Here is a 12,504-nt window from a genome sequence, read left to right as displayed (position 1 = left end):
GTGATGCACTAGTAGGATGCAGGAGGCCATCAGCCCCAGAAGCCGCAACACTAGCCTGACCGAAACCCAGGATAGAGGCCGAAAGATTGGAATCAGGGCCTGAATATCCCGGACCCGCTGTTCCGGCGGATAGACCCGGAACTGCGCCGAATCGAGAACCGCTCCGATGAAGAGGAGCTTCTGAGAGGGACTCAGGTGTGACTTCGGCACGTTGATGGAAAATCCCAGCAAATGCAGGATATCCGCCGTAGTCTGGAGGTGGGAGACGACTGTCTGGGGCGAGCCCGCCTTCAACAACCAGTCGTCGAGATAGGGGAAGACTGGAACCCCTGATCTGCGCAGATGAGCTGCGACCACCGCCATCACTTTCGTGAACACCCGAGGGGCACTGGTGAGGCCGAAGGGGAGCACAGTAAACTGAAAGTGCTCTTGGCCCACCGTGAACCGCAGATAACGCCGGTGGGCCGGCAGGACGGGAATGTGGAAATATGCGTCCTGCAAGTCCAACGCTACCATCCAGTCTCCAGGGTCTAGGGCAGCTAGAACCTGAGCCAAGGTTAACATCTTGAACCTTTCCTTCCGGAGGAAGACATTGACGTTCCGGAGGTCCAAGATAGGGCGTAGGCCCCCTTTGCCCTTCTTGGGAACCAGAAAGTAGAGGGAATAACAACCACGACCTACTTCTGGGCTCGGAACGCGCTCGACGGCCCCCTTGGCCAAGAGGGCCGAAACTTCCTCGTGGAGAAGATTCAAATGATCCCCCGAGATACGGTGGTGCTGCGGTGGCATGGCTGGAGGGGTCGTCTCGGACGATTTGCAGCACCCACCTGTCCGATGTGATGGACCGCCAGTGGAGCAGGTGATGGCGAACTCTGCCGCCCACTGGCGTGGAATGGGCCTGAAAGCTCGGACTAGGAAGGCTTTGAGGTGGATGCTGCCGGGGTGGATGCGGGCTGACCGCGTCGTCCTCCAGAACCGCCTCAGTGGAAACCACGTCCGCGCGCAGGTTGGTTCTGCGGCTGGTGGCTAGGCGTACGTGAGGAGGCACCCCTTCCTTGGCCACAAAAGGGGCGAAAGGTGGAAGTTTGTGACCGCGGGGCCGAGAGGCCCAAGGACTTGGCCGTAGCCCGGGAGTCCTTAAAGCGATTCAGCGCACTGTCCGCTTTCTCGCCGAAAAGGCGAGTGCCATCAAAGGGCATGTCCATGAGGGTACTCTGGACATCGCCCGAAAAGGACGTGGACCGCAGCCAGGCGTGACGTCTAAGCGCCACTGAGGTAGAAATCGCCCTACCCAGCGAGTCCGTAGTGTCAAGCCCACATCTGATAGCATGTCGTGCTGCATCCCTCCCATCGGCCAGAGCCTGGGTAAGTCGTGTCTGGACCTCCTCCGGACACAGGGGCAGCACGTCCTCCACCGTATCCCACAGAGAGTGGGAATAACGGTCTAAGAGACAGGCGGTGTTCAAGGACCGCAGGCCCAAACTAAGGGAGGAGAACAGCTTTTTGCCAAACTGTTCCAGTCTCTTGGAATCCCGGTCCGGCGGGGCGGTCGGGAAGGAGGATTGGGAGGTAGAGGCCTGGATAACCAGGCTCTCGGGGGTAGGGTGTTGGGACAGAAAACTGGGGTCGCCCGGAGCAGGGCGGTGGCGCCTGGCGACGTTCCTGTCCACAGGAGGGACTGTGGAGGGCTTGGACCAGGTGCCCTGCAGAACGTCAGTGAGGGCCTCATTGAATGGCAGCAGAGGCTCAGTGGAGCTTGCTGCAGACTGAAGCACCTCAGTGAGGACGTTAGTCCTCACAGCCACGGCAGGTAGCTCGAGCCCAAGGGCTGCGGCCGCCTTGCGCAGCACCACAGAGAAAGCAGCACCCTCCTCCGAAGCCACAGTCGGAGGAGAGATGAATCCAGTGTCTGGAGAGGTATCCAGACCACTGGCCTCCCCCAGTTTATCTGCCCAGTCCTGTGACAGTTGAGCCTGAACGGCCATAGGATCCTCGGATCCCTCCCATTCGCCCCCATCATCCGATTCCTGGTATGCAGGAGGAAGGATCGGAGCCGGGCGATAGACAAAATGTGTCTCCAGCGGCGCCGAACGCGGCGTCCATCGACGCCGTAACGGCACCGGGCCCGGAGCGGGGCTGAACTGGGGCTCGACGCCGAGCGGAGTCGGCGTCGGAAGTGGTACCGGTGTCGACGCCGGCGGAGGAGGCGTGACGAGGTCGACCGGCGTCGGCGGGGACTCGGGAACGGGTCCCTCGGGCGCTTGCGGCGTCGAGGCCGGAGCCGTCGACGGCACCGGGGCCGGAGCCGCCGGCAGGCAAGGTTGCCCAGTCGGTTCCGCGGGGCCCGAAGGCACGCCAGCGGGCGTCGACGGCGGAGCCAGGTTCCTCATGGTCGAGAGGAAGGCACTGACTTCCGCCGGCGTCGCGTCAGTCCCAGGGACCGGCGGGTATGGGGACTTGCGCGATGCCCGCGGCTCCTGCGGAGCCGCGGGGGTGGAACCGCCCTGACCCTCGGCCAAGTCGCGCGAGCGGCGAGGGGAGTCCGAAGAGCGGTGTCGCCTCTTGGACTTCTTGGAGTGCTTCGACTTACCCGAAGACTTGGAGCCAGACGATCGATGATGACGTCGGCTGCGGCTCCGCGACCGATCCTTGGACCTATCAAAAAGGATCAAAAAACGTAGTCAAAAAAGACTAAAAGGGGTAGCTCTCCCGGATCTGCGCTTACTGGCGCGGAAAAAAGAAGAACTGACGTCAGCGCGCGAGGGCGGCGTCTAAGTCCTCCGACGACGTCACTCCGGCGCACGACGCCGACGACGGACGCGGAGCCGCAGACGACGCCTAGCGACGCGCAAGGGGTATTGCTGACGAAAAATCTTCCGGATCCAGTCTGACGCCTGGGGATATTCTAAGGTGAGGAATCTAACTAACGTGTTTCTTTCAGATCATGAATGCTATATGCTAGACTACGACAAGGTGCTGCCGTGCCATACTAGTGGAAGATCGTGGTGCTATAGAAGTGATAGTCAATAGGTACAACTATGCAGTATAATAACATTTAAAAAAAAAACATTTTTCAACATTCTGGAGGTGTCATCGGGATGTTGTTTGTGAGATTTATTATTCAGTTCCCCATCTTGAAGAACGGTAAATACAGTGACCCCATCCCTTCTGCAGGTCTTGTTCCCTGAAGAGCCTTTCTAAAGCAGCACAAACAAAATGTGAATTTCCACTCTAGTCCCCGTTTAAATTTCTGGGGAATTAAATGTCCTACCAACATACAAAAATCCTGACCTAAATCATGAGGATAGATTAAATGGGAGACATTTCCCTAAGAATAGGAGAGAATTGCTTTCCCCAAATCCTAAAGCTGTACAGTCTAACGTGTAGAGAGTAAGAGATTGAAAATCTTTGAATAAATTCATTGAGGTGAATAAAGGTGATTTGAAGTCTCCATATAGGTACCTCTATGAGACTACATTGTTTTGTCGGTCTAATGGTTATTTTTAGGTACTGTGTTATCCTGCACTTCTTACCTTAAATAAAAAGTAAATCTAAGTAACATTACCATAGTTCTCAATGTCAGGATTAACCAGGACAGCAGGACAAATTTATTGAGGATTTCAGAGCATCCTGTGACAGTGGACTGCGGCACTTTTAAGTTTCCTGAGGAAAAGCGGCCTAACTGACTCAAGAGGACTTGTTACCTTGTGTTTTTATTATAATGTTATCGTTTTGGTCTGAGATCTGCCTGTTATATTTGCAATTCTCTTTGGGGCTTCCAGTGAGAAAGTAGGCAAATGTAAAAAACATACTTGTTTTAATGTATATTCAATTGTAGATATTAAGTTTATAAGCAAAGGAAATGAATTCTGCCTTAATCTGGTCTGTTGCTCTGACACAGGATGCTGAAGAAATAATGCTTCAACAAAGCAATATTACTTTGCATGTCAGCTCTGTAAGCAGATTTATTGGTGATCCCAAGCGAAAACAGGCGATGCACCTGCACATCATTTCGTGTAGCCAACTTCTAGTTCAATTGTTAAATCGTCTACGACTCCCAGTACTCGAGGACGCCGGCGTGGGAGTCGTAGACGAAATAACGATTGAACTAGAAGTTGGCTACACGAATCGGGACAAAGAACAACGATATTGACTACTCCCTTAGGAACTTTACCCACGCTGGAGGATCGTGTGGGTCACCACACGCTAATAAGTACTAAAAGAAGCCTATTAAGCCTTGAAAAAGTCTTATGTACAAATTTACAGAGACAACGAAACACGTGTTGGCATTTGGGCTTTAGAACAGTCACAGTACCATAACATTAAAGAAGGATCAAGACAAAGAATTAAAAAGACTGAAGAATCGCATTTATTTTGCGTCAAGATTTCGCTTCCACAATAACTTACTGTTCTACTGTTATATCATACAACTGTTGTGTGCTAGGGAATCTTGTGTAGGTTTGTGTTTCAGCCTAGGCCGCAGAAATTAGGAGAGGTGGGTGGTTCTCTCCTCCTTTTAGCACCGCAGAAATACTAGCACCAAAATAAACAATTAGTGAATATTTCCAAGGGCGCCTTCCCTACGATCAATACCACTATCCTGTTCTGTATATATTCTCAGCATTCGACATGTACAAGCAGAACAAGTTTTCAAAAATATAGATATAAACTTAAAGGTGCCAGTCAAAGTTAAAGTAGTCAGTCAGTCATTGAAACACACTATCGCAGAGAAACACTTCCAGCAGGCATATACCTTGTAGATCGACTTTATGATGTCTGAAATAAAACATAAATATTTAGATCAGCCTTTTTATGGTGGCTTGGTGAGTTGGGTTCTTGCTGCGAACACCTGTGAACATAGCCAAGTCAACCTTTCATTCTTCCAAGTTTGATAGCAACAATATCACTGACATTGGCGATAACAATATCAGGCATGTACAACACTCTAATATGTGAATATAAATGAAACGGCAAATGCTATCTAAAAACAAAAAACATTATACTTTTTTTTTTTTTTTTTTTAAATGATGGTTCTTCAAAAACTCATACCAGCAATATTCTCCAGACATTTGCAACCATTCAGCCACCTTTAGGAAACATATTTCTGTTCATTTTGTTATTCATGTTGCTTTTTATGGTAAGACATGAAATGCTCAGCATTCATCATATTATTGCATACTTACTGTGCACTGATAAGGGTACCTCACAGTCTAGTGAAGGTCTTTATTTACCATTTAAGAAAGGGAGACGGATATATGGTGCGCATTTCTAGTGACAGAAATAGTGCAACCATAACTATGATTTAACTGAATGATGCATTACCTGCACCATGTGAACAGGATATACTTTCTAACTTTACTGCACTCGACTCACACGGGCTCAAATTGGCTCTAACAATTAGCCGAAACAACATTTCTTTCTCATTTACAGTGCTAGAAGCCACTAAAAAACAGCCCTTGATCTTTATCTCCAAGTTTGTGGCATAGGACCCTTCCAACTCTACAAACCTCATCACTAACTCACAAAATGTGAGGAAACTATTGTAAATTTCCACCTGCACACAAGATTACAAAAGGGAATTTGAACTTACCAATTGCTTGTGTATGTAAAACCAACAAATGGAAGATGAAGGCCAGAAAAAGTAGTTTGTGAAGGTGGTGGCATCGTCTCCTACAAGTAATAAAAAGAAAATCTGTTATACGGGACACCTTCCAAAAGAAACTATAGTTCTTTGTTATCACACCCTGATAAGGATAACGCTACTTACACAGTAAGCATCTGTTCTTGGCATGTAGAGCTGTAGATTCACATGCTTTGCATACTCCTGACATCTAGTGTTGGTTCCGGATGTTTGCAAGCTGTTTTTCTTCAAAGAAGTCTTTCCAGTCACGAGGTAGGTGACTCCTTTTTTCGGTAATAGTGCGCATGGGCATCGACTCCATTATTAGACTGTTTTCCCGCAGAGGGCGAGAATGGAGTTAGTAAAGGTAGAATAGAGATGTCCATGTGTATGTATGTAAAGTAAGAAAACTGCAACATGTATAGGTACCCGGGAAGGCGGGTGGGCGCATGTGAATCTACAGCTCTACATGCCAAGAACAGATGCTTACTGGGTAAGTAACATTATCCGTGAGCGGCATGTGAGCTGTAGATCACATGCTTTGCATAGACTATACAGCAGTAAACTTTCAAAGCAGTGGCTAACCTGTAGCTGTTGCAGTTGTTTGAAAAAGTGTTTTAAATACTTCCTGGCCTACATTAGCTTGTTGCCTCGCTAACACATCTACACAATGTTTGGTGAATGTGTGCGGTGTAAACCATGTTGCTGCCTTACAGATACAGAAAGCCATAGTAGCCCCTATTTTGCGGGTGGAATGCGCTCAAGGGGATATTGTCAAAGTTCTTTTTGCTTTCACATAACATGTTTGGATACATTTCACGATCCATCTTGCAATGCCCGATTTAGAAATGGGATTGCCTTTGTGTGGTGGGGAAAAAGCAACAAAGAGCTGTTTTCTCTTACGAAAATCTTTTGTTCTTTCCACATAATATAGTAGAGCTTTTCTAACATCCAGAGTGTGTAGAGCTCCTTCAGCTACAGAATCTGGTTGAGGAAAGAACACGGGTAACTCAACTGATTGATTCATGTGAAAAGCAGAAACCACTTTAGGAAGAAATTTGGGATGGGTTCGAAGAACCACTTTGTCTTTGTGAAGTTGAAAGAAAGGCTCCTGTATAGTTAGTGCCTGGAGTTCACCAACTCTCCTTAAGGAAGTGATTGCAATAAGAAAAGCAACCTTCCATGAGAGAAAGTGTAGTTGACACTTGTGAATTGGTTCAAAAGATGGACCCATTAGCCTCGTAAGGACTATGTTCAAGTTCCATACTGCGCAGGTGGAGCTCTTGGTGGTATTACTGTATTTAGTCCTTCAATAAAGGCTTTAATCACTAGTACTCTGAATAGAGATAAGTGTTTACTGTTTTGTAAGTATGCAGCTACTGCTGCTAAATGCAATCAAATGGACGTGTAGGCTAATCCAGATTGCTGTAAGTATAAGAGATAATAGATGATATTTTGCACAGAAGCATCAAGGGGATTGATATTGTTATTGTAACAGTATATAACAAATTTCCACTTTGCTGCATAACATGCCCTAGTGGTAGGTTTCCTAGCCTCCTTTAGGATAGTCATACAGTCTGATGGTAATTCTAAATATCCAAAATCTATGACTTCAGGAGCCAAATCGCTAGGTTGAGTTCCTTGGGATTTGGATGCCTAATTTCTCCATGGCTCTGAGTGAGGAGACTGGAGTTGAGATGCAGCTTTTGGTGTGGAACTACTGAGAGCTCTAGCAGGGTGCTGAACCAAGGTTGACATGCCCATGTGCGAGCTATGAGAATGAGTTTGAGGGATGATTGTCTGAGCTTCCGAACTACCAGTGGAATGAGTGGATGAGGCGGAAAAGCGTAGGCAAATATCCTGGACCAGTTCATCCATAGGGCATTGCCTTTGGAGAGCGGGTGTGGGAATCTGAGGCGAAGCTTTGGCATTTTGCGTTTTGAGCTGTGGCGAACAGGTCTATGTGAGGAAATCCCCATTCCTGAAAGTAGGGAAGAAGAAACTGGGGATGAAGTTCCCACTCGTGGATTTGCTGTCTATGTCTGCTGAGAAGGTCTGCAATTTGATTATTTACTCCTTGAAGATGTTCTGCCGGGAGATACATTTTGTGACGTATGGCCCATTTCCAAATGCCTTTTGCTAAGCGTGACAGTTGGAGAGTGAGTGCCCCCCCCCCGTTTTTGTATATAGCACATAGCTGTCATGTTGTCTATGTGGACTAAGACAGTTTTGCCTATTAGGCGAGTTTGAAAGGCTTTGAGCGCTAGAAACACTGCTAGTAGCTCTAGGTGATTTATATAGAGGCTCTTGTACTTTAGAGTCCATAATCCTTGGATTATGTGACTTTGTAGGTGAGTGCCCCAACCAGCGAGCGATGCGTCTGCTGTTAGCACTGTCTGTGGAACAGGGTCGAGAAAGGGCTGCCCTTTGGATTAATTTTGTGGGTTCCACCACTGCAGAGAGTGATGGGTGCGGCCATCTACCAACACTAGATCGGCCAACTGACCCTGCGACTGGTTCCACTGACTTGCTAAGCATTCTTGAAGGGGTCGCATGGGAAGTCTTGCGTGGGGAACAATTATAACGCAAGGCGCCATCATCCCTAGCAGTTGCATGAAAACTTTTGCTGGTAATGATTGGTTGGGCTGAAATTGAGCGAGAAGGGACTGAATACTGTGAATCCTGGCTGTATTGGGGAGAGGCTAGAACTTTTCAAGCATCTATCGTAGCTCCCAGATAGGTTTGTGTTATGGTAGGCTGAAGATGAGACTTCAATAAATTTACTGTAAACCTTAATTGGTGAAGTAAGTGAATAGTGGTTTGAGTGTGTTGGAGCTACATTTGGTAAGTGCTGGCTTTGATGAGCCAGCCATTCTGGTATGGGAAGACATGGATGTGTTGTCTTCTCCGATGTGCTACGACTACTGCCAGACATTTGGTAAATACCTTGGGAGCAGTGGTGACTCCAAACGGTAGTACTGTGAATTGGTAATGATGACCCGCTATCATGAATCTGAGGTATTTGAAATGAGCGGGATGAATTGGAGTGTGGAAATATGTGTCTTGTAAGTCTAGAGTAGAAATAAAATCGCCCTGCTGTAGAAGCAGGAGCACTTGTTGAAGTGTTACCATGTGGAAATGCTCAGAAAGTATGAGGTTTAGTTCTCTGAGGTCTAGAATAGGTCTCAAGGAGCCATCCTTGCTGGGGATGAGAATGTACAGGGAGTACATGCCTGTCTCTTGATGTTGTAATGGCACAGGTTCTATGGCTGCTTTGGACAGGAGAGACTGGGCCTCTTGCTGAAGTAGATGCAAATGTTTTGGTGACATTTTGTGAGAACGTGGTAGAATGTTTGGAGGATTGTTGGTAAGCTCCAGGCAATAACCATGTTGGATAATTCCTAACACCCATTTGTCTGTGGTGACAGATTGCCAAATGGCGAGGCATCGTCGAAGACGTTCCCCGGCAGGTGTTAAATGATCGGGGGAAGTGTAGGCAAGTCACTGATTGTTGGGGGACGGGGAATTTCTTGGTGGGGAATCCCTGCCTCGACCTTTGATGTTGCCTCGGTATCCTCCTCTAAAGAAGCCCCTTGTAGAGGAAGATTGACTATTGCCTTTGTAGGAGGCAGCAGTTTGGTCTGAGGAAATAGTTTTTGACCCTCCACGGTAGAAGGAGCGACGAAAGGAGCCCCGATTAGAGGGAGACTGCAGAGCTCCCATAGACTTGGCTACTTCTGTGTCTTTTTTTATTTTTTCTAATGACTTATCTACTTCGGGCCCGAAGAGATGTTCCTTGTCAAAGGGAGTATTTAAAATAGACTGTTGTACTTCAGGTTTGAAACCAGACATCCTCAACCATGCATATCTCCTTAATAACACACTGGTGTTGATCTCTCTAGCTGCGGTGTCTGCAGCATCTAAAGCGCATCTAATTGAGAAATTGGATAGGAGCTTCCCTTCCTGGACTAAATCCTGGGCTTTTGCTTTGCGCTCATCTGGGAGGTGTTGTAGCAACTGCTCCATTTCGTCCCAGTGTGCCCTATCATATCTGGCTAGCAGGGCCTGGATGTTGGCAATCCATCAAAGATTTGCTGCTTGGGCGGCTACTCGTTTACCGAGGCGACTAATAGTTTTGACTCTTTGTCTGGAGGGGGGGCATCCCCTGTAGTCTGTCAATTGGCCCGTTTACGGGCATTAGAGACCACCAACGAGTCTAGTGGTAACTGTCCTTTAATAGAGACTGGATCTGAGGGAGCAGGCTTATACTTTTCATTATTTCTGGGGGTGAGAATACGTGCACACACTGGATCTTTAAAGATATCATCAGCATTTCTCATTATACCCTTAAGTATAGGTAAAGTGAGGCTAGCCCTTTGTGTGCTACTGTACCTTATGATATTCTGCAGCTCTAGCAAGTTATTCAAGATATCCTACATTGTCACCAGGAGTGGAAGGCTTTGCAGTGAAAAGATCTGTGTCTATATCTGTAGGTGAATCCGTGTTATAATCCTTCCAGGGGTCTATTGGTAAAATATTGTCCCCCCCATCTCCAACATCATCATCATCATCATCATCAGGTGGTGGTAGACAGTAAGTTGGTGTAATCAGTAAATGCTGCAAAGGTGGAGAAGTTGGTGCAGGGGAACGTGGTGGAGGAGGGGAGGGGTTAGTACCTACATAGTACCTACATTCTTCCTCTTCAAAGAAATATGGTAAAGGCTTTCCTCTGACTCAGGTTTGCATTTCTGTGGTGATTTAGTAATACCACGCCCTGTATCTGGATTTATATAAGGTTCCTTTTGTTTTGGGTCCGATTTGGGTGTTGAAAATCAGATCCTGCAGCTTCGGAGGATCAATTTTAAGTTTCGGCACAGAGGATTTCGGTGCCGGGATAGAATGGCTTTTTGGCACGGCAGGTTTCGGTGCTGAAGGAGGCTTTGTTTTTGGTATCAATGATTTCGGCTTCGAACCTGAAGGTTTCAGCTCGGTGCCAGTCTTTGGCCAACTCGATCCCAAGCCGGAAGGCTTAGTGACATGGTTCGGTGCTGAGCCAGAGGGCGGGGCGTCAGAAACATCTTGTCGGTGCCGCCCATGGCCTGAAAGCGGGAGTGGGACCGAAGCCTTTTGTTTCGGCTGAGTTGGAGTTTGGGTCAGGGGGCGCTTGGTACTCATGGGATGTTGACCTTGTGGCAAGTCTTCTTCCACCTCGGAGTCGGTGCGCGGATACTTGGCGTGGCACCGAGGGCAGAATTTGAATGAAGTCAATTCCATCGACTGCGAAATGGACCAACGGGGTTAGGCCTGATGGACCGACACGGTTAGGCCGGATGGCCTTCCCGAAGATCTTTGATCGAAATAGAGGCTTTCCTTGACGGATACGATACATGGAGAAGTGGGATACGCGTTCGAAACAATACTGATGCGGGTAGAGTGGATTGCGCACCGAGGGGACCCCGGAGAAACGGTTTCAAAGCGGAGCGCAGCAATACATGTCCAAAATCTATGGCGGAAAAAAACAATCTAGCAATGGAGTTGATAGCCATGCGCACTATCACCGAAAGGAGGAGTCACCTACTTTGTGACTGGAAAGACTTCTTTGAAGAAAAACAAATTGCAAACATCCAGACCCAACACTAGATAGCAGGAGTATGCAAAGATTGTGATCTACAGCTCACAGGCCTCGAACATGAATTTATCTGGTTGGGGAGGTGCCAGATATCACAATGTGGGATTAAGAATACATTGCATGACTTTAACTGTGAATTTGAGGTATACAAAATGGTTCTAGCATTTGGGTGAGGATTTTGAAAACTTAGGGCTTCAGTTAATGTTTGGCAGACATGGTGCTCGTGTCTCTCAACAGCATCTTAAATTCAGTGAATACACGACTCCGCGTCCCTTCTGAAAGTGGCAAATAGTAGAATATCTGCTGATAAATTCTGTCAAAAGCATGGCAGATGTCCCATCCACCCCACCACAAGTGCATTACAGTGAATGGCCTTATTTGAGTTTGGAAGAACGGGACATCTGCCACTTATTTTCCGCTGTATTTAGAGTGGATCAAGATCAATACAGCAGATGGACCATTCACCACTATTTGTCATATTCACCACAACTACTCAACAGTTATTAAAGCACTTAAGGCCAGATGTACAACCCTTTTTTGCGGTTGCAAACAGGAGACTGGCCCGTTTGCGGGCGCAAAAAAAGAGTTTAGGCATGTACAAATGCAATTTTGTGAGTCACTGACTTGCAAAATAGTGTTTGGGACTCTCGCTATTAGGAAGGGGCATCCCTTCCTAATAGCGAGTCTCCATGCCATGTACTGTTGTTTTCCAACCGCATTTACGGTCGCAAAACACTCGCAGTTTACCACCTACTTCAAGTAGGTGGTAAACCACTCGCAAACGGGAAGGAGTCCCCAGGGGACCCCTTCCCTTTTGTGCGTGTGTGCGAAAATATTTTTTAAGACATGAAAAGTTTCATTTTTCTTTTTTTTTTTTTAAATGCATCCAGTTTTCCTTTAAGGAAAACGGGCTGCATTTAAAAAAAACTGCTTTATTGAAAAAGCAGTCACAGACAGGGCGATCTGCTGACCCCAGCAGGCCACCATCCATGTGAGTGCTAGCCATTCCCAATGGGGTCGCAAATTTCGCATGCCTCAAGAATATTGATGAGGCATGCATTTTGTGACCCCGTTGAGAATCGCAAACAGTGTCTGAGACACTGTTTAACATTCACTTTAGCGAATCGCAATTTGGCGCAATTTGCGGCTTGCTAAAGTGAATGATCATACATCTGGCACTTAAGCTTTTAATGAACAGAATTCTTAACCCAAAAGTATCTTATTGAACAAGAGCCCTTCGATGGCCATAAAGGCA

At 47.3% G+C, this 12,504-nt stretch overlaps 1 protein-coding gene across 3 annotated transcripts in view; it reads right to left on the bottom strand.

Moving 5' to 3' along the window:
• Positions 1–12,504, bottom strand: part of CDC42BPA (CDC42 binding protein kinase alpha) — a 797,672-nt gene that overhangs the window by 338,297 nt on the left and 446,871 nt on the right. For all 3 annotated transcript variants that reach the window (XM_085613029.1, XM_085613030.1, XM_085613031.1), the window contains exon 9: positions 5,591–5,670. In XM_085613029.1, coding sequence (XP_085469155.1) covers positions 5,591–5,670 — 80 coding nt within the window. The remainder of the gene's footprint in view (positions 1–5,590; positions 5,671–12,504) is intronic.

The sequence above is a fragment of the Triturus cristatus genome, chromosome 6 (genome assembly GCF_964204655.1).
Source record: "Triturus cristatus chromosome 6, aTriCri1.1, whole genome shotgun sequence".
Taxonomy (NCBI): domain Eukaryota; kingdom Metazoa; phylum Chordata; class Amphibia; order Caudata; family Salamandridae; genus Triturus; species Triturus cristatus.
This window is presented reverse-complemented; position numbering and strand designations above follow the sequence as displayed.